The sequence below is a fragment of the Pelecanus crispus genome, chromosome 2 (assembly GCF_030463565.1).
Source record: "Pelecanus crispus isolate bPelCri1 chromosome 2, bPelCri1.pri, whole genome shotgun sequence".
NCBI classification, from domain to species: Eukaryota; Metazoa; Chordata; class Aves; order Pelecaniformes; family Pelecanidae; genus Pelecanus; species Pelecanus crispus.
The window spans coordinates 91085136-91106109 of record NC_134644.1 but is presented as its reverse complement, the minus strand read 5'-3'; the positions used below and the strand labels follow the sequence as shown (position 1 = coordinate 91106109).

Here is a 20974-nt window from a genome sequence, read left to right as displayed (position 1 = left end):
GGAAGAAGCGCGTTCAGATGAGCAACCAGCATGTGTTTATCTCCAGTGGGAAGAGCCCCAGATTCTAGCTACTCCGGCAGCCACACTCGACAAGCTGTGCTCACAGCAGGGACGCAACTTTCACCCCAGCTGGATGCCCAACCTCACCAGCCCCAGGGCAGATCCGACCCGCACGGAAGGCAGCGGGAGTCTCTGGCTAAACCCAACACATACGCATGGAAACACAGCACAGGTTCTGCCCGCTGCACACACGGCTGCTAAACTTACCAGGAGTCAAAAAGTTCCTTTCGACATGTAATAGGGTATATTTGTTACTATTTTCTATCGCAAAAAAATGCTTACAGTACCATGATTATAGTCTTGTTTCTGACTGTTTGCAATAAGAAAAACTGCAATACTTCTCAAGTGGAACGTAAAAGCAAAGAGCACAGTTTGGGGATGGTTTGGCTATTTTTTTCTTTTTGACCCACAGACCTATTTTCAAGCACAAAGCAAGAAGTGAATGACAGGCCTTCTAATACCAAATTTCTAGTCCCAGAAACTAAGTTTTCCATGAGCTCAGAGACCAAAACTCTGACACTTAACGCTACTGTGTAGTTCAAAACACTTGTAACAGATTCAAGATCCTCTAAAAGAAAGTTCAAGCTCCATCTGTACTCCAACAGTAAGAGCTGGCTTTTCTTCCAAGCCTCTTCACAAACCTGTTGTTCAATAATGAGCTTACAAAACTAGGTCTAATAGTAAAATTCATTGCTCCCTTTATACTCATCTTATTATCCTGGCCTCTTGCTGTGCTTGCTCCTTTTAGCGGATGGAGCAAGTATTAGCTTGATTTCCTACCACACATCAAGTTTTCAGCTGAGCTTAGCAATATACATCTCTAACAATTGATAAGATCTCTATTAATTTACTATTAAATGCATAAAGCTAGATATTTTATTTTTGCCTTGCATCTGACAGATACTAAAAGCACACCTTCCTTTCCTGACATGCCGTAGCTTCTGCACACAGATGCAACTGATAAGAGGAATTCAAATCACGGCCAAAAATCAGTTATCATAAAAGAAGTGAAATTAATATAGCCATTTGCATCCATATGTAGAGGACAAAAAAAAAAAAAAAAAAATCAGAAAGAAGTACCCCAGGAATAGTACATTTCATGCATAACAAAAGAAATTTTTAACACCTGAAGTTAGCAACAGCACATTTTGATGAGAAAATTAAGTTGAAGGACATGGTTGTTCAAAATACAGCTTGCTGAGAAAGTTAAAAAAAAAACCCAAACTAAAAAAGATCAGTAAAAAAAAAAAAAACCCTTTATTACTAAGCCTCCCAGATTATATTCCTGAGACCCTGCACATTCAGACAGGGCTAGCCAGGTGTGAATTCAGGTGAAGCAGCATAAAAGAAAATGTGGAAGGAAGCTGGAAGCATTGCTGACAGATCATGGAAGTCACACCACTCCAGGTGACTCCAAACTCAGCAGATGTGTCAGGACAACGTTACTAGATGCTTTGCTGTTGGCAAGCCTGTGCTAACATAGACACTAAATGATTTTCAATTGGTAGACCGCTAATTTTTTTCTCTAACAGAAATGCAGATCACTTACTAAGTTTCACAACTAGCAGTTAGCAAATACTATTTCCTGAACCCATTTCTGCCTCAGCCACCATGTATCCTGTGGTGTCCTTGGCTGAAGGCAACAGTCAGAACCTGCCATCCACTTAAACGCTGGAAAAAATTAAAATCTTGATTGAGCGTGAAAAGCCTGGTATTCTCTCTAAAGCTAAGGAACCTGTCTTCTGCAAGTCCACAGGAGCAAGACCAGCCCCTCTGACAATATGTACGCCGTACAGCATACAGCATGTTCCCTTAAAGGAAAATACCAAGGAGGAACCTGCCCCTTATGAGCACAGCTGATGCCAGGGCTGGTTGCAGGAGCCCCAGCCGTCCTCGCTGCTACAGCTCACCCCACCCGACTGCAACATGGGGAGACGCCAGCCCAAACCTGCCGTGAGTTTTCCAATTCATCTGGCACTACGAGTTCCTCACTTCTGCTGTTTGCCTTTATCCACTGCTGGGTACAATGGTGCAACACATGGATGAGGATCTGCATGTTACTGCTCTGCAGTAAACATAAAGCAGCAGTAGCTGATGCACACATTTACTTGTATTAAATATGTATTTTTAAGCACCCAAATCTTTTCGAAGAGTGAAAAAGAATCACCACAATCATTTTCAGAACTCCTCCCTACTGCAAGGACAAGTCTGAGCCTATCAGTACCAATCAACCCCATTATATATAAGCATAACAGCCCCCACAAAATTTGCTTATTGGAATTAACTCTGGGGCTGGGGATAAGTTTGGTTTATTCGCTGCAGTAATTTGCAAAGACAAAGCCATATGCTCAAACTATTAAACAAAGCGCTGGAGTCAGCAGGACCCGAGGTTCTACTCAACCACCGATTCACCGCCTGACCTTGAAGAAGTCCATCACCTCGTCATAAATCTGTCAGCCCAGCTGCAAAACTGGATGAAAGCAGGACTTCCCTGCAAAATGCATGCTGCGTCTAGTTTGGCCTTTTGTTAAATAAATATAACGCCCCCTCAAAACAAAACCAAAGAGCTAAACAATGTGGGTTTTTTCGATATACAAAGCATTTTGTACTGTACAAAAATGGAATACTTTACCAAGTGGGAGGGAAATAAATGTAAATATTTACACATGTATTGCAAAGAGCTGTTACTCTAGGGACATGTATGCTGGTAGCTGTATAATTCAACAACTAGATCAGCATACTGGGGGTGCCTTTGGTAGGCAGAAATAATGCGCTCCTCTCCAGAAAGCATGCACTGCACTAAGAAGGGTAAAGAAAACCTGACATTAAGGGGACATTTCCTGCCAGACTGGAAACTAAATTAGCTTCAAACAAAACAGAGATTCAGCAAAGCTACAAGTGCTCAGGGCTTAATTATAGCAGTAGATGAAACTACTAGGTTAGCATCCAGATTTTTTTCCACTTTTCCATCATCTCACAAACCCTTCCAAAAGGCAAGTGTATTTTGGACTGGTAAGCAAGCCTAGAAGCACAGAGGGCAGCTATTTCTCCTTATGCAACTTACGCTTGATTGCCCCTTACACCTCTCAAGAAGCCAAGCTCATGCAAAGATCAGGATGAGAAGGGCCACCTCAGCCAGCGAGTCGGCTGCTTCAGTTGTGTCCTGGTGCAAATGCAGGACCTGCTACTTTACGTCCCTCCGTATCTGAGCTCCTATGGAGGATACAGGACACTGTTTTCAGACTGACACTTCTACTACGGTATTTAGATCAATGACACATAAGTCCAAATACAAATTAAAAATGGATTTGGATTTAAAAATCTGTGCTATGTAAGGGAATGAGGCTGAGGCTGACTGGATTCCCTTTCACATGGCAAAGCCTGGCTCCATTAACTCATCGGTACTAACAGCTCAAGATTGCAACTCAAAAGCCATGAAAAAGTCTGGAACCAGGTTCCAAAGAGCTTCCTTATAAGTTAATTTCATTGTCCATTGTAAAAATAAATCTGTCCATTCAGAAACTTCTTAAGAAAAGAGAAGTGGCTGCTGTTTTCCACTGCTATCACTTCAAAGGTGAGCTTGTTTTACAAGTGTCAGTGTGGTAATGTTTGCCCCTACTTTGCTATCAGTTGCCCATTTCTAATCAGCCATTTCTTTCCATTTTCATACATAAATAGAGGAAGCATTGCTTCTAACTGCAACCCTGAACCGCATCTGATAAACTGCTTAGTATATGCATAACGTCCACACTGAAACTGATAAGTACATCACGCTGCACACAGGTTAAAAGTCATGCAAAAAATGCATGACTCGAGAGCAGCTTCAGCAGCTCTGAATCTTTGTGGTGTCTGAATCTTTGTCTACCTCAAGCTGCCTAATCTGCTCTAAGGACATCGGGTACAGTAAACAGTTTGTTCAGCTTGTGAAAAGTCAGATTTAAGGATTTCATATTCAAACAGCACTGACTCAGGTAGCGATGTTCAAGGACTTTTCAAAGTGCGACTGCAGAGCTTATCAACACCACAAGGTGAACAGTGCTCTATCTAACCATGTTTTCTTTAGCCAAGGCCTGGGGTTTTGTTTTAATCTAGCATCAGTGTGACATAGTAACTGAAAAATCAAGCCTTCACTTAGAAGATTTCTGTAGGCTAGTGCTGTTCAGGATTTCTTCCACAGAAATGGACATGCATGAGATGCACAGTAGACACATTTTAAGTCCAGTGTTTTGGGGAAACAGTACCTGTATGCACATCTGTGTGAGCATCTACACACACATTTCCCCACCTCATCATCTACACAGTATATGTACACATGATTTAATACTTTCCAGAAGAGCCGTATCAACCTATTAGAAGCATTAAGATACTGTATTGCATTGCAATAGCTCTGCTCATTTCTGAAAGCATTTGAACAAATGCATTTGATAGGTACACCATGGGCACGCTCGGGATTAACAGATATCAGCAACTGGTTCAGTGTAATTGAATATGCACAGCAGTGTCTGGTCTGATCTGTTAACACCATCATACATCTGGAATACAAGACAAACATTTTAAATAATGCTCAGAGAAACAACCCAGAAGAAAACCGAGGGTGATGCTTAAGAAAACGTGGACCCCTAGCAGCCTTCCGCTTCTTGGCCTCCCCTTCGCCTTCTGCACGGGCTTTGCTGGATGCAGCCCCTGCGCACATCGAGGGTTTTCTTCACATACAAACTCGCTACAGCAGGCACATTCTCCTTAGTACACACTCGTGTGCTGGACTTAGCAAGCCTTTGTCACGCTTCTGTTGCTCTCCTGATCATGCAGAAATACTGCTCCCTCTTCCCCCCCACTGAGGACATGTGAAAAACATTAACATATTGCAAATGCCTAGCAGACCTTGAAGTATCCTTGAGAGAACCTTACATTTCTTGGGCGAATCTTGTGGTGACAGAAACCCTGCGGAATTGTATTTAAGCCAATGATGGTGCACAGATAATGCCAACAAAGTCTGGCCATCAGATTTCAATGTATATTAAGTGCCTGCCTGAAAGCAGTATTAATAATGGAACAGATTTTATTATTTACTTTTAATTAGAACTCCTTGCTGATGCTAGTGAAAAAATGCACTTTCAAAAGAGAAATAATCAGCAGTAAACGATGTATCATTATTTTCATTACAGGCTTGTGGCACTTCTAGCTATTAAGATTGCTCCCTTCCCAAATCTGTTTTCAATAGCTTGCAATTCTGCTACATGTGGAAAGCTTCAGACAAACCATTCAGTGGCAGGTAAACATCTTACTAACAATGCATATATTTTCAAATTAGCTTATTTTATCACCATAGGCAAAACAGTATTTTTGTCTCATTCAGGCCTACAATAATTCTGGTGATTCGATCCATGAACTCTACCAGACTGTTCTTCGGAGAAGGCAAGTTTAATTTAAAAAGGGAATGAATTGTTTCCAAGAGGCAAGATTTTATCTTCCTGTAAAAGTCATCAGTTCGACAAAGTTGTAAATCACCGGAGAAAAATCCCACCGCGAGTGTTGAGTAGAGCCTCAGACATTTAGCAGCTAAACACCTTGGGAAAGGCTGTCTGCCCTTGGTGCGCTCTAGCTGCTGCTGCTGAACAAGACCTCCCCGCGCTTCCCCCCGCAGCTCCGAGATGCCACTGTCTGTGCTAACCCAGACCGAAGCATGAGGAAGCAGGACAAGAAGACCTTGTGCTCCTCAAGAGCTGAAGGTGGTTTGATAAGATTTTGTGCTCTGCTGAGGTTTGCCGGGTTTGCAGGGATGTGCCCGATGCCCAGGGCTGCATTGCATGGAAGACAGGACAAAGGGCAGGTAGGAAGCATCAAAAAAAAGAAGGAAAAAAAACCCCAAGACAAAAGGAAGGACTATTAGGGTGCTTTGAACAAGCACCCTTTACTTCCACCCTCATGTATACTCATCCCCATAACCCTACAACATCCAGCAGTTGTTCAGAGCCAACTGATGCTGCTTCCCCCGGTACAGGTCCCTCTCCTGTCCCACGTGTGCCACAACCACCTAACTGCAGCGGGACGCTACGCTGCTTTTCCTACAGTGCAGAAAGAGGCCCTACAGCATTTCCTAACTCTCCAGGGTTTGACTTCACAACACAGCGGGTTTTTGCCACGTACATTTTATGACTGTCCTTAGTTAAGTCAGCTTGGATAGATAAATCTCCTCAAATCATTTCTCAGCTCCATCACATGTATGCTAAACAGGACCTGGCTTGTTTTACAAAATAAAGTGTGCTGGATGAGGAAAAGGCACATGACCTATGCCAACATTTTCTTCCGCTGGTTTAGCAACCATAAAAGCACCACTATGAAAGAGCACTTAAAGTTGCTTTTGCAACTAATATTGAAAGAGTTTATTATCACATTGCAGAAATGCTTTAGGGGAAATCTCGCTCCAATAACCTTCTCATGAGAAAGCTTGATGCTTTCAAACAAGTTGCTTTGAAATGCTCAAGAACGCAAATGTCATGCGGCTCCCGAAGGTGCAACAACACATTTTATCCCACTGGGAAGCTCCTGTGTTCCCTGCTAAAAAAACCCCTTAAGTTCTCCAAGAAGTACTGCATCTTTCAGAGTATTTCAGACATCAAGCCTCGAAAGTAATCTGGCATCAAAACTCCAATCTGACTGCACAGATTTAGTTTGTAAACAAAGTTAACTTGTGCAGTGAATGGTATCTGGAGATGCAGAGGATCCCCCTTCGTTTCTGTATTTCTCAGGTACACAGAGGTAATATAAACCTCAAGATCTATTTGGGTGACCACAGGGGAAAGATCAAATGAGCTTTTCACCTACAGAACCGGCACCATGCAAAGCCACCGCAGCCCTCCCCAGAGGACCTGCAAGCGGACACCGCCTACTTGCCTACACATTAATTACTCCCACCTCACGATACCTGCTAACGAGATGTGGGCTGGGACCACCAGCCTAAGGTGGTACCTAAGGCAGTACCCTACACACCTGTCAGATGGCTACATTTTTTAAATTACTCACTTGATTTGAGGATTTTTCAGAGCTCACACCCCCGAGCCCAGCCTTCTGTCCCCAGTGGAGCAGCAGGGCAGGAGCGGGACATGGCTCTGCTGAACAGCGGCTCCCGGGCGGCAGGACATCATGGAGAGAGAGGATGGCCTCTTCTCATGACTCTCAATACATTTTAAAATGGTTGCTTGCACACACGCTAGTGTTTTCCCACAAGCAAAATCCCGTCCAGAATTACCCAGTCATTTCTTTGACTTTTTAATTTAAAAAATAAAGAACAATAAATAATCTGTAATAAAAAAATTAGGGCATTCTATACCACTTGGGTTTTGCCCAACTCTTAATGAGGATAAGTTCACGCACAAGTTGATGGTCATCTTCTCAAAGTACAAATCTCAGTGTCCATCCACCATTTATCTGCACTGTAAGGTACAGAGCAAAACCGAGCAGTGCCCTGTTGCAGAGCAAAGTATCCCGGCGCGTAATCGCGCTTAACCCAAACCACGTGTTCCTAAAAACACCGGCAACACTGAACAATGAGACCAACCCCGCGTCCAAGGGAATTTAGGAACAACGGAAACCGAAGTGACAAGCTTACTCGTCACGATGCTACAGATTCATCGTCATCGTCACCGTTTTTTGGCACGATGCAATCTGAACTCCTTCCCGTCTTGTGTGAACTGCTGAACTGTGTTCCCTCACGAAAGAAATTAACGTGGCAGCCTGTGTACATCTGCTTTAATCTTAAAACAAAAGCAGTTTTGCTATCTTTAGTACAAGCATAATAAAAGCACCAAAAAAGCACAGATGGTTTGGATTTTCCTTGCAGAAAGCAAGAGAGAAGACTGACATCTCAACTGTTTACGTAGCCACACCCCATTACGTGGCCAGAGCAAACCAAGGGGGGACACAGCAAGTACCTCTTTGTCAGCATCTCAGAGATGGACTGCTTTCAGTCAGGTCTTATAAAAAGCATAAAGCAACTCTGCTCAGAGATAAATGCTTTTGTTCATACAGATTTCATTTACATTGTTAGTAAAACACTTAACAACGGCTGCGCTAATGCCAAACGGATTAACTTCAGTAAAGCTACCATTATGTTTAGGAAACACAGAACAAAACCCTTGAAAACCCAACATTAAAGGAGTTATTTATGGCGATTGCTCAGCTCTCCTGCCCCCATCATTTGTGCATTAGAAATCTCTGGGCTGCTCACTTGCAAGCTCCCCCCATCTTCTGACAAAAAGTGGCTATGCACTGATAGCCAGAAAGTTCATTTTGCAGGAATAATATAGTCAACCTGGACTTGGCAGTCAGGATTTGGCTTGGGGAGGGTTTTTTTGTTGGCTTTTTGATTTGGGGTTTGGTTTTTTTTCTTTTTTTTTCTTTTAAAACAATTCAACCTTTCTTTTAAAATATCTCACTCCAGGATTAAAACTTTCCCCTTCCTGGAATTAATCAAACTGATAGTGGTTTTGGCAGAAAGGCAAGTAACAGGAAAAAGGACGGACAGCACATGTGCAGCGTATCCAAGAAGTACTTCATAACCTGCTCTGTATTTTTTATATAATAAATACACAGTAGTTCAGGCAAAAACACACACAAAAAGAGACTTTTGCCTATTATGCTTTAACAAATATTCAGAGAATAGCAGTCATGTAAAAATAGCCCTCTTGACATAAAGCAGATAAAAAGGCAAGCTGAATTAGCTCCTGAATCAGGAAAAAAAAAAAAGTCTTCTGCTAGGGACACTGCTTTCTTTAGCATTATGAAACATTTTAGTATTTCTATGCTATACTAATTAACATTTTGGAGAATTTAAGAGACCAAAATTAATGATTTTTCCAGTTAGCAAGTACTTAAAAAGTAAAAGACGGCACATCAAAAAAAAAAGTTGTTCAATTTATGAGTGCTTCCACTTGAACCAGTGATCAAACATCGTACTTTTAAGTAACATTTAGGGTTTTGAAGCAGCACTTCCACCGAGGAAAATGTTTGCTGTGAGGCCCTACGGTTGCATTAAATCCTTGCTAGGCGCGGGGAGGCTTTTGTGCATTGCAGTTACGCTCCATTAAAGGCTTCACAGGAGGGATGGGACGACGCAGCTCGGTGGGCTTGCGGGACATGTGTGGGCTTGCAGGACACGTGGGGGCTCTGCAGCCTCGCTTGGTTCACAAAAAAAATCTCCTGAAGAGCAAAGGATGGAGAAATCACGGACAAGCGGGTCACAGCTCTCCCTCCTCTCCTTGCAGCCCCTTCCAGGTGATGCCCCACAGGATGGGGTACCACACGCTGCCTCCCCAAAGTGGGCAGTGCCCGGGACAGCCGTGCGGGGCGGGGAGGACTGTCTCCCCACGGATGCTCCCGGCGGACGGCTCGCATCTGTCACGAGCTCTGTTTGCAGGCACACCAACAGATGCTTGCAGCGAGAGACACTGAACTTTGACATCCCGCATAAAGATGTAAACGCTACTCCGCAGAAGATAAATCCTGAGTTCTAAAAGGCGCTCCAGCTGACTTCTGGCCCTCCCCAGCCCCACCCCACACCCCAAACCCAAAATTCACATACACATCCCTTAAAAACAATAGCGATTAAAAAAAAGAAAAAAAAAATCAAAACACAAAAAAAGCCAAGAAGCTAACATTCAAATAGCCACAGTACCAAGCTTTTTAAGAACACTGGAAATAATCAGGAGAATTATTACACGTAAGCCAAATATAACTAATTGCAGAATAAAATTAACTTTACAGTGTTTGGACAGATGGAATCCAATTTCCTGGTGTAAAGCCACTGAATTTGGCATTTGCTCTCAGCCCTGTAGGCAGGGGATCTGCTGCCCGAAACACACACGAGCTACCCAATGGCCAGAGTCGGTACCACTACTCTTCATAAGCACCGTTAAATTACAAAGGATGAAAGTCTTCATAAATAAAGTTTGCAGAAAGAGATGGATTCATTTAACACTAAGAGCAGCCAAGACCAAAGCCCACTGCATATAGTTGTGTATTTTCTTAAGAGGCTGTATATACAAGGGAGCGCACAAAGGGCTTCTTTAAAATGCTCCCTTGTAAGGGTGTATTTCAAGCGTAAGAGATACTGAATTCAGGGACATGCCCGGAAAAACCACTGTTTGGAAATATTGTCCAGTCTTCACATGGAAGAGCTAGAAGTGAGCATGATGCTTTTCAACAGTAACTATGAAAATCCTTGTCCAGAAGGATTTACTTCTCCGATGCCTGATCCTATGAACTACTGCAGCCAAAGACAGCATTTACTGATAAACAGTCCTACTGACTTCAGTAACTTAAGCCAAGTAACTTCAGTGGTGTTATTCATGCCCTGTGAATATGAACGGAAGACTCTTCTTTAAAAGGGCTCCTCACAGTAGTGAAGGCTAGCACAAGAGAGCCCCAAATGAGGGTGAGAAAGGACACAAGGCGAAGAAAAGAGTCCTTATGAAAAGTGCTTAACCATTTGCCTGCAGGTTCGGGATTTTTTTTTTTTTTTTTTAAGCTAAAAATGAGGAAAACATGAACTCTCCTGGTATAACCACATGGTAACTCCAACAGAATCCTACTGCTAACTCAAAAAACAAACAAAAGGAACCCCCAAACCAAGCAAAAAAAGAGAAAACAAACCCCAAACTTCAAACAAAGCCCAGATCTAACTTTTCTGAATGAGGTCACAGTAAGAAACTCTCGCAGCCTTCAAACTAGAAGGAAAAAGGGGAAAAAAAAAAGAAAAAAAAGAAAGGTAAAAACCTCCATGGAAAACATACTTGAGCTGTGTTTAACAAGGAACATCTGCAGCCTTCCCATTCTTGAGATGCAGAAATACCCCAGAAGAGCCACATTAAGTTAAACACACAGGAAAAAATACTTTTGTTGCTGACCAAACCATTTACAGGTGCCTCTGATTTGAAGCTAAGGATACTGAGCAGCACTCTGCTGACACACCACCATGCCATGAAGAACTTCTTTGTGAAGAAAGTTCACAGAAAGCTGGTTTAACTGACAGAGTCTTTGCTGGTGAAATGTGACATCTGTTTTTAAGGAGCCTACATTTTTGGGATATTATCGCTCAGCTGCTTCTGTTTATAACATATTTGATTTAAAAGTTCCTCTCAGTCAGCTGAGCAGGTATGCAATTAAATATCCTGAAGTTTCAGTGTCAAACTCAGGACAGCTTGCAGCAATCAGTTCAACTTTTACTTCTCCGCGGATGAGTTTCTTCAGAGCAGACTTTCCCCAACACACACACATTATTTCTCACATTTATAGAAATTTTCTCTTGAAATGGAATAGGCATTACTAAAATTGTGTGCTCTTAGGTGCTGTTCCGAAAGTCACCAACGCTCACAGGCTTAAGCACAGTGCTACTTACACAAATCACCATGAATACATAAAAAAAAAAAGGGGGGGGGGGGGGAATGCTGCCTATAGATTTCTTGGCATTATCTTTATATGTATTTGGATGTACAAATGGAAGAAAAAGTAGAGTGTCCTCGTTAGGAGACAAGAAAGATGTTCTTGAAATTAATGCCATGCAACTCAAGACAGCTCTTCTGAAAGATTTCACTCCCCGACAAGCTTTTTCTATTTGCTATCAATACTTTCACTGGGGACAGTTTCAAGTGTGTCTGTACAAGTTAAGAGCACAATGCAGTTCTCTTTCATGCAAGGGAAAAAGTTGGTATTTTATCTGAAATAAGGTAAAGTTCACATTATTCAGAAAAGAAAAAGGAGAGAGACTGGAAAGAGGTTTTTTCCTCAACAGAACCACTGATGCTCTACTGAACATACGCAAGTAAATCATTTCAAACAAAGCATACAGTGACAGCAGGGCTTTTAGCATTTTATTTAAACATTCACTTGAGTACTTTATAAGCTTACACAACTTCATTAAAAATTTATAGAATATGATGATGAGGAAACGTCTGCTTTACTGTAAGTAAAACCCTTAAGGAAGAAATCATTTTAATCCTAAAAACAGAGGTAGCAAAAATACCCTCAAACATGAAAAAAAAAAAAAAGATGCAGTAACTGTAACGCCATCTTTTTTTAATATATATATAAAAAATATTACATTTTATATATATAAAAAAATGTCTGTGCACACAAGGTAAGATTAGGACTTATTTTTTTTAAGACTGCACTGACAGACTTTATATGCATATTCACAGACACAGTGTTTCCAAAACATTAGGCACAGAGTCCTTCACCACTTCTGTGCACGCTAATGGAACAAAAACCAAACCAACCAACCAACCCACCCACCAACCAGCAAATGAGTACAGCATCTTCTCTTCTGGGAAACATTTGGGAGGTGCTTATATTGTAAATGTTTTTCTCTTTATGAACTGTCTGCACTTCGCAGCTTCTTGAGTCATTGCAGACCCTTTGTTTTGAAGGCCAGCCTGCAGAAGGCTTTTGAGAGGCACTCCAGAGCCAGCTGCAGCTCAATGCCATGAACGTGCGCCGAGAGGGATGTTAACAGCTTTCATCTCCCACTCCTTTATCGTGGGCCGGGGTGGTGAAACAGGGCCCTGATGTACTCTTCCCCTCCCTGTATTTGATGAGGCTTTCATCTACCCCTGTACAGTGCCACATTTTTCTTTTTTTCCGATAAAGAGTTAAGACTGTTTTCTAGTTATTCGTTCAGAGAAACCCAAACCTACAACCTGAAATTCCCTTTTTTTTTAGTGTCCCACGTGATATGTATCAGATATTCCACTGAGCCTATCAAATCAGCTACTTTTACCACCATCCCACACAGAGGGTGATGACAGCAGAAAGCAGTACCACAACCATCTTCAACGATAATTAACAAATGGACTGCTTAGTTGAAACATTCAGGCAACACAAGAATACTCGAGGAGCAATTACATCACCATGTGGTTATCAAGAAGGGACTCAATACCTGATATGCAACTTGTTAAAACATTGAAAGGTTATGGTAGTTTCTTGCAAGAGTATTGGCATTGGGTAGAATTCCCTACAACCAACACCCCTTCAGCATACACCCATATTCCACCATGGCTTTTTCTGGCAAATTTCCACCACTCAGAACAGAAAGGAGAAATTAAGGAGTGAAGTACTGTGCTATGGTTTTTTCCATTATTCTGCAAACCGATGTTGGCAAAGACTTGAAGTCCAAACTCATAAAAGTAAAACCTGAGTACAACTCCAGCAAACACACCTTCCTAGTCCCACCACCCCGTCAGTCGCGTCTTGAGAAGTCATGCAAAATGCTCAGTGGAAAGGCAAGAAGTGCAAAGTCTAGTAGAAGCTACTGAATCAGAGAAGATGAATAACAATGCTGTGCTTTGAGAAGTGTCCCAACACTTTCATCAGTTTGTCACTAGACTTGAACATGAGCTGCAGCTGTCAAAAGGGTCTGGGAATCAACATGCTGGCTACACTTCAAAAATCACCATCGTCCCACGTTTCTGTAACCTCACCCTTTGCTTCCCCTGCCTCATTCTTCAAAGTGATATACAGCATTGCAGGGATTGCCAAGCTGTCAGAGGTAATCGTTGGGTGTTATCTCAGTTCCATTCCACCCGCTTGCAACCTTCTGCAGCCTGTAGGTAACCAAACAACAAGGGTGGGAGGGTCTAAAAGCGCATCAGGAAAAGCAACAGGAGGAAAAATACTCATTTGACAATGTCAGCTGGCATAGTCCCTTTACATGCAAAGTACACTCCTGAACACATAAGCCTTGAAAAGGATTAAAGTTATCAAACGCAGTCAATGGCTAATATGCCTTTGGCTGGGCAGCAGCCAGCTCAGACCTGCCGAGGAGACGAATGCCACGTCACGGGTCTGAAGGCTGCTCTGTACGTCCTTCCCATTTTGCACCACCTGCTTTTAACACAAGCAGGCCAAACCAAAGAAGGGTTTTTTTTCCAAGTGATGTTTATAGGACCAAGGTTTTCTAAGGAAATGTAATGAGTCAGATGGTATCACGGTAATGACTTGAGGCTCTTTCCGTATTACCTGAAGTTTCAGATTGCATTACGTACACCATGGAAAGGCAGCAACACCATACGAAACACATGCACGCAACACCATTAGCAAGCAGCTTTTCTGCTTGTGGATGCAAACATTAGCTCTGCCATCCTTTCCTAAGGCACACAAGCAAGCTGTCCATTTTACAACAGCATCTCTGGTTCCCATAAGTACAAGGGTTTTGTAGTTCAAAACACTTCTAAAAGTCAAGTTCTTCACAGCTACGTGTCCAATTACAAAGTCCTGTGAAAATTACAGGTAGCCCTTCCTATAAGCATGTGGGTCACTCCTACCAGGAGCTGGAGAGGGCTTATGCTTAAATGAAAGGCCCAATGCTGGACATTGCTTGGAGCACATGTTAGTGTAACAACACACAGGGCAGCCTTCCTACTCTGCAACCCAAATGTAACAGTGATGCTTTCATGTGATGGATCCTTTTTTTTTCAGCTTCAAAGAGCCAACAGAGTAGACAGTCTCAGCCTCTCCAGTTCACTGGACCTCAAATTTGGGTTGGACAGGTCAAAATACGCAACCTCCCAAAACTGAGCAACACTAAATGCACAATTTAACATACAACCCACAGAAAACACACCAGCACATAAGTGGCCTTCTTGTTTCTCTGTGAGGAGGCTTTGCACCGAGTGACAGTTGCTCTCAGGCTAGTTTTGTGGGTGTCTACCCCCACAGCGTGTGTGTCTGGGTCACCAATCCAATATATCTGGTAACTTGGCACAGGTGCAAAGGATCATAGAATCACAGAATGGTTTGGGTTGGAAGGGACCTTTGGAGGTCATCTAGGTCAAGTCCCCTGCAATCAGCAGGGACAGCTTTTAACTACATCAGGTTGCTCAGAGCCCCATCCAGCCTGACCTTGAAAGTTTCCAGTGATGGGGCATCTACCACCTCTCTGGCCAACTTGTTCCAGTGTTTCACCATCCTCATCATAAAAAATTGCTTCCTTGTATCTAGTCTAAATCTACCCTCTTTTAGTTTAAAACCATTACTCCTCGTGCTATCACAAAAGTCCCTACTAAAAACTCTGTCCCCATCTTTCCTGTAGGCACCCTTTAAATACCGAAAGGCCTCAATAAGGTCTCCTCGCAGCCTTCTCTTCTCCAGGCTGAACAACCCCAACTCTCTCAGCCTGGCCTCATAGGAGAGGTGCTCCAGCCCTCGCATCATTTTTGTGGCCCTCTGGACCCGCTCCAGCAGGTCCATGTCCTTCTTGTGCTTAAGACCCCAGAGCTGGACGCAGTGCTCCAGGTGGGGTCTCACCAGAGCAGAGCAGAGGGGCAGAATCACCTCCCTCGACCTGCTGGCCACGCTTCTTTTGATGCAGCCCAGGATACGGTTGGCTTTCTGGGCTGCAAGCACACATTGTTGGCTCATGTCCAGCTTTTCATCCACCAGTACCCCCAAGTCCTTCTCCGCAGGGCTGCTCTCAATCCCTCCATCCCCCAGCCAGTATTGATAACCAGGGGTTGTCCCAATCTATGTGCAGGACCTTGCGCTTGGCCTTGTTCAACTCATAAAGTTCACGTGGGCCCACTTCTTGAGCTTGTCCAGGTCCCTCTGGATGGCATCCCATCCCTCAGGTGTGTCAACCACACCACTCAGCTTGGTGTCGTCTGCAAACTTGCCGAGGGTGCACTCGATCCCACTGCCTCTGTCATTGATGAAGACATTAAACAGTACTGGTCCCAATACAGACCTCTGAGGGTCACTACTGATCACGGATCTCCATCTGGACATTGAGCAGTTGACCACTACCCTCTGGATGCGACCATCCAACCAATTCTTCATCCACCAAAACAGTCTACCCATCAAATCCATATCTCTCCAATTTAGAGAGAAGGATGTTGTGGGGACTGTGTCAAAGGCCTTACAGAAGTCCAGATAGACAACTTCCGTAGCTCTTCCCTTTTCCACTGATGCAGTCACTCCATCACAGAAAGCCACTAGGTTGGTCAGGCAAGACTTGCCCTTGGTGAAGCCATACTGGCTGCCTCAAACCACCTCCCTCTCCTCCATGTACCCTAGCATAACTTCCAGGAGAATGCAGGCGCTGGCCCGAGAACGAACCGGTGATGTTAGGAGGGCAGCACACAGGAGTGGGAACGCAACAGCTATCAGGGAGGTGGACTCCCTGACTACCTCTTCAGGTGCCAAGGACAGCAGTGACTTTGACCCATCTCTCTGCCTCCCCAGGGGTGTAGAGCACAACTCAGTTTTGCCACCAAAGACATGACCAGACACAGGTGCTTGGATGTGACCTCCCCTCTGTCACCCCGTTTCCTTTGCCACATGCCCAGGGACTCTGAAGAGAAGTCAGACACCATTTTCTCTGCATCAGACCCTGGTTGTTTCACCCCCATTTTCATCCCTCACTGCCAGGACAGCAGCAATTTAACCTCGAGTAGGTTATATCTTGCCCATCAAAAACCACTCTGTCTAGCTCCTTTCCTGCCTGGAGAAAGGCATGCAAGGAAATTACAGGTTCCTTGGCTCTGAAAGATATGCTTTTCCACCATACCTACCCAGAAAGACGTTAAGTGGAGGCAGCAAGAACAGGCAGCATGTTTTCCAGTCTACCATGCTTTTCTCAGCCTCATTCACTATCTGAAGTTACCTTCATCTGGTGCAAATAACTAAGAAAAGGAAGCAAAACTGAGGGAACAAACATCCTCCAAAAGTCAAAAGGAGTGTCCTCCAGAGGTTGATGACTATCTCAGTGTAACTGTTTATACCTGCCTGAACCTAAAACTGAAGTTTCTTCAGGGAAGCTGCAGGAAACTAGGTCTGCGTGAACCATGGCCTAATGGAGAGTAGAATAAATAGATAAATAAAAAGTAAGTGCATGAGAAAGCAGAGCACTTCGAAGCTGTCAGCAACTGGCAGGGCTAGTTCTACCTTCCTCTGGGGGTTAAAATGGAAAATTAAAAAAAGAAAGAAAGAAAGAAAGAGAAGAAAAAAAAAAAAAGAAAAAGAGAGTGGGGAACAAGCTCCACACCAGCTTCCTTCACCAGCTGGCAGCCAGACACGCAGGCACACACTGTCTGAGACCGCCGAGGTAACCTGAGGAGACACTGGGACCCATCTCCATCTCTGCAGGCAGGCAGGAGCCGGGAGCACTTGACAGCCAGGAAGCAGTTAAAAAAAAAACCAACCCAAACCCAGACAAAAAACCCAAAAAACCACACAACAACAAACAAGCAACAAGAGGGGAGCAGCAGTCCCCTTCCTTCACAATGCTCTTGCGGCAGGAGCTGGTGGAGCTGCCCCAGTTTCGCTCTGGGAAGCGTGCCTTGCTGCCTCCCACTGAATCAGCGACACTCCACTACCGTGATGCCGCAGTGCCACGTGCCATCTGCCCCTTTCTGTTATTGTAAGGGAATACAGCCACGGAGAGGCCACCTACTTCCAAGTAAACTACATAACCACCGACCTATGCGGGACAAGGCTGTCACACCTGGCAGCACTGCTTCAGCTTTGTCAGGCACGATCTTAACAACTAACTGGACAGGCAATGGAAAGAGCTATTAAAACCGAAGTTGTGCATTTTGTCATACAAAATGAGTATTTTATTCACAAACCTTAGGCTTTTAGTTACCCCTATGCCCTCCCCACAAGGAGAACAGCTTCTTTTCCACAGTGACAAAAAGGAGAAAACAGAGGAGCGATGCCCATACCTGACCATAGTCTGTCCTGAATACGACGACTCCTTCTGCGCAGGAATGAACAGTACTGGGATAATGCTGATTATTTTCTCGCAGCCAGACCCGAGACCCCTACAATAAACAAAACAGAGTTATAGATGGCATAACTGAAAACTGAAAAAAGAATTTCACTCAATATTTTTCTCTGGAAATACTTTTCAAGTAAAAGGCGAGAAAGCGAGAGCAAAATCCAAATAAGCAAGTGAAAGAAATAAAATAAAATAATCTCTCAGCAAGTATTTGTTGGTTTCGTCCAGAACAGTAAACACAGGAGAACTACACTGAAGTGCTTTTTTCATTTTTTTTTTAGTAGAAGTTCCTAAGTGCTGGCAAGAGCAGCTGGAGCCAATTCTCTGAGTCACATGCCTCATGTTAGCACACGCAAAATTACAAAGCAGTGTTTGAATTTACACACAGTTTAAAAGATCCTCCTCAAAGCTGGCTGGCTCCCTACCTATTTATTTTCAACCTTTGTTAGGCACTCACAGCACTTCCCCCCTATCATCTTTCACCTTTTTTCTAAACCACTTTGCCCTTTATACGGTCCTCCTCTTTTGGCTGCACAACAACGCAAAGGATTTAAAAAAAAAAACAAACCTACTAGCAAGCAAGGTTACAAAGAAATGGCATTTGCTTTTAAGATGTGAGGAAGCAATGGAGACAATATCAGTGAGACACCTAAGTCAGTCTAATAAGACAGTGTAGGCACAGACTTTTTTAATTTTCACCTGACTGGTAGATCCAGCGTCAAGAAAACAGAAATATCCAGCACTGAGAACAAGGGAGGAGGATGTGGGAGGAGGAACCACAGCTGATGCTGCAGCTGCAGCAAAACCCATCCCAGTAATGACACCGGCTCAAGTTGCTCCAGCGTAGGAGAAGGCTTCAGCTGGCATGAAAACACTGAGCAGCAGCACCCCATGGTCTGACCCCCAATCCAAACCACCCTCCCGCTCTGGGCAGTGGGTTCCATATCAAAAAGACAGTATTTTAGTGGTATATAGAGAACAGATTTTTTTTTTTTTTTTTTTTTCACCAGAACAGTCAAATCCTCTCCTAAAGAAAAAGTAAAGGGGTGGTAGAAAAGGGCTGGGATATACCCTGATAATCATAAGGTTGTGACTTTGGGTGTACGATCACTTAAAAAACAATTCAAATCATTAATTTTGCATGCTACCATCCAAAGGTTGTCCTTGCCTGAATTATAGCCTTGTTAAAGTTGGTGGGGTGCAGGGTCCTGATTAACAATCACGACAAACACAGATTTTTATTTGTTACATATTATAGGTGAGCGGCCCATGAGTCCACCATGTTAGGAGATGCATACGCTTTAGATAGTTGAATAAACATTATTCTTGTTTCTATGATGGGAGAACAGCAGCACTAAGACACAAAATAATGCTCATGGAGAATGTAAAAACACTTGCTGCTTGGTTTCTCTGAATGCTAAGAGCTCAGCTGCACACAGAGGACCATGTAAGAGCATCCCTCATCATTTTTTCCCCTGCATCTTTTGACAAACTGCTTTCCATTTTAAATGCTGCAAATGCCTGTGGAGCTATTTGCCCTTTTACCTCCGAAAGCTAGAGCCAGATGGTTTCCAGGTTTACAGCAAGTCCAAGGCAGTTCAAACATAGGGTATGTCAACTCTAAAAGCGCAGGGTGAGGGCAGAGGGGAGCGGAAAGGAGGGTGCTAGCACCTGAGGTGGGTAGGGGGAAGCAGGGGACTGGGAAACAGCGGGCAGAGGACTCCCCAGAAGCGGTAAAAGCAATAGAGAGGACTTGAACATTTAATTCAAAACCCGGCGATAGCATTGGGAAGACTTCCGCCCGCCCCCTTGGGTCTGCATCAGACTTCGGCTATCAGAAAACCCAGGGCACTGCTCTGTTTTTAAACTTCTCGAGCAGCACAAAAACCTACATGCTGACGGGTCCGAGGGCATGAACACCCTGCGCCTTCCAGAGGGAGGAAGGCCGATGCGAGGGCATTGCTCTTGGACATCCTCTGGTACCTCCCCATCAGAGCCAGCAAACCGAAATATCCTACATCCCTGAAGTACAGGCGCAGCAGCGACGGCAACTTTGAAGGCGACATCCTCAGCATTGGGGAATATCTACCACAACCGCCGGGGCAGGAGACAAAGGGCTCTTTCAGGTTAATGCAGTTGCTACCATCAGCCCACCGTCCCCAAGAGCGCCCGAGAGTGCAAATTTGAGGCGTGCAGCTGCCCTTCAGCCCCGGCGGAGCGGTGCAGTGAGTGCTCGGCCGCAGCTGCCGCCTGCCCCACTTGGTCCACTGCGGCATGGGTCTAGAGCCCACAAGGCACAAGCGCGCAGCACTGCGTAAGAGAGCTCACGTACCCGTGATACACGCAATACACTCAGAGCAAGGTGAGCTGAGTCTTTTGCCCGAGATTCCTGCACGTCCTCAGCCACCTCACTTCACCTGTGCGTCACAGAAGGCTGAGGTTGGAAGGGGCCTCTGGAGGGCATCTGGTCCAACCCTCCTGCTCAAGCAGGGTCACCTAGAGCCAGCTGCCCAGGATCACGTCCAGATGGCTGCTGAGTATCCCCAAGAATGAGAGACACCACAACCTCTCTGGGCAGCCCGTGCCAGTACTCAGCCACCCTCACAGTAAAAAAAGTGTTTCCCGATGTTTCGGTGGGAACCTCCTGTGTTTCAATTTGTGCCCATGTTCTCCAGTCCTGTCACTGGGCACCACTGAGAAGAGCCTGGCTTCCTCCTCTTTGCACCTTCCCTCCAGGTATTTATGTACATTGATGAGATCTCCCCCGAGCCTTCTCCAAGCTGAACACTCCCAGCCCTCTCAGCCTTTCCTCATAGGAGAGATGCTCCAGTCCCTTCACCATCTTCATGGTCCTTCGTTGGACCCTATCCAGTATGTCCATGTCCCTCCTGTGCTGGGGAGCCCAGAACTGGACAGAGCACTCCAGGTGTGGCCTCACCAGTGCCAAGCAGAGGAGAAGGCTCACCTCCATCAACCTGCCTGCAACACTCCTCCTAATGCATCCAACAGAAATACCAACAGAAACCTCATGAGATGCAACACACCTGAGTTAACATAGGACACCAGAAGAAAGAGTCATCAGCACACGAAACAACCTCATTCAGTCTGACAATCGCTGTTTCATGTTTGAATATTTTTTTGTTATTA

At 44.3% G+C, this 20974-nt stretch overlaps 1 protein-coding gene across 1 annotated transcript in view; it reads right to left on the bottom strand.

Annotated features, from left to right (window-relative positions):
• The window catches only part of MYO10 (myosin X), a 134703-nt gene extending 114810 nt beyond the window's left edge, over positions 1-19893 (bottom strand). Inside the window, exons 1-2 of the mRNA XM_075705032.1 lie at positions 19720-19893; positions 17772-17870 (exon numbers count right to left, since the gene is read on the bottom strand). Coding sequence (XP_075561147.1) covers positions 17772-17870; positions 19720-19893 — 273 coding nt within the window. The remainder of the gene's footprint in view (positions 1-17771; positions 17871-19719) is intronic.
• Between the last annotated feature and the right edge of the window lie 1081 nt (positions 19894-20974).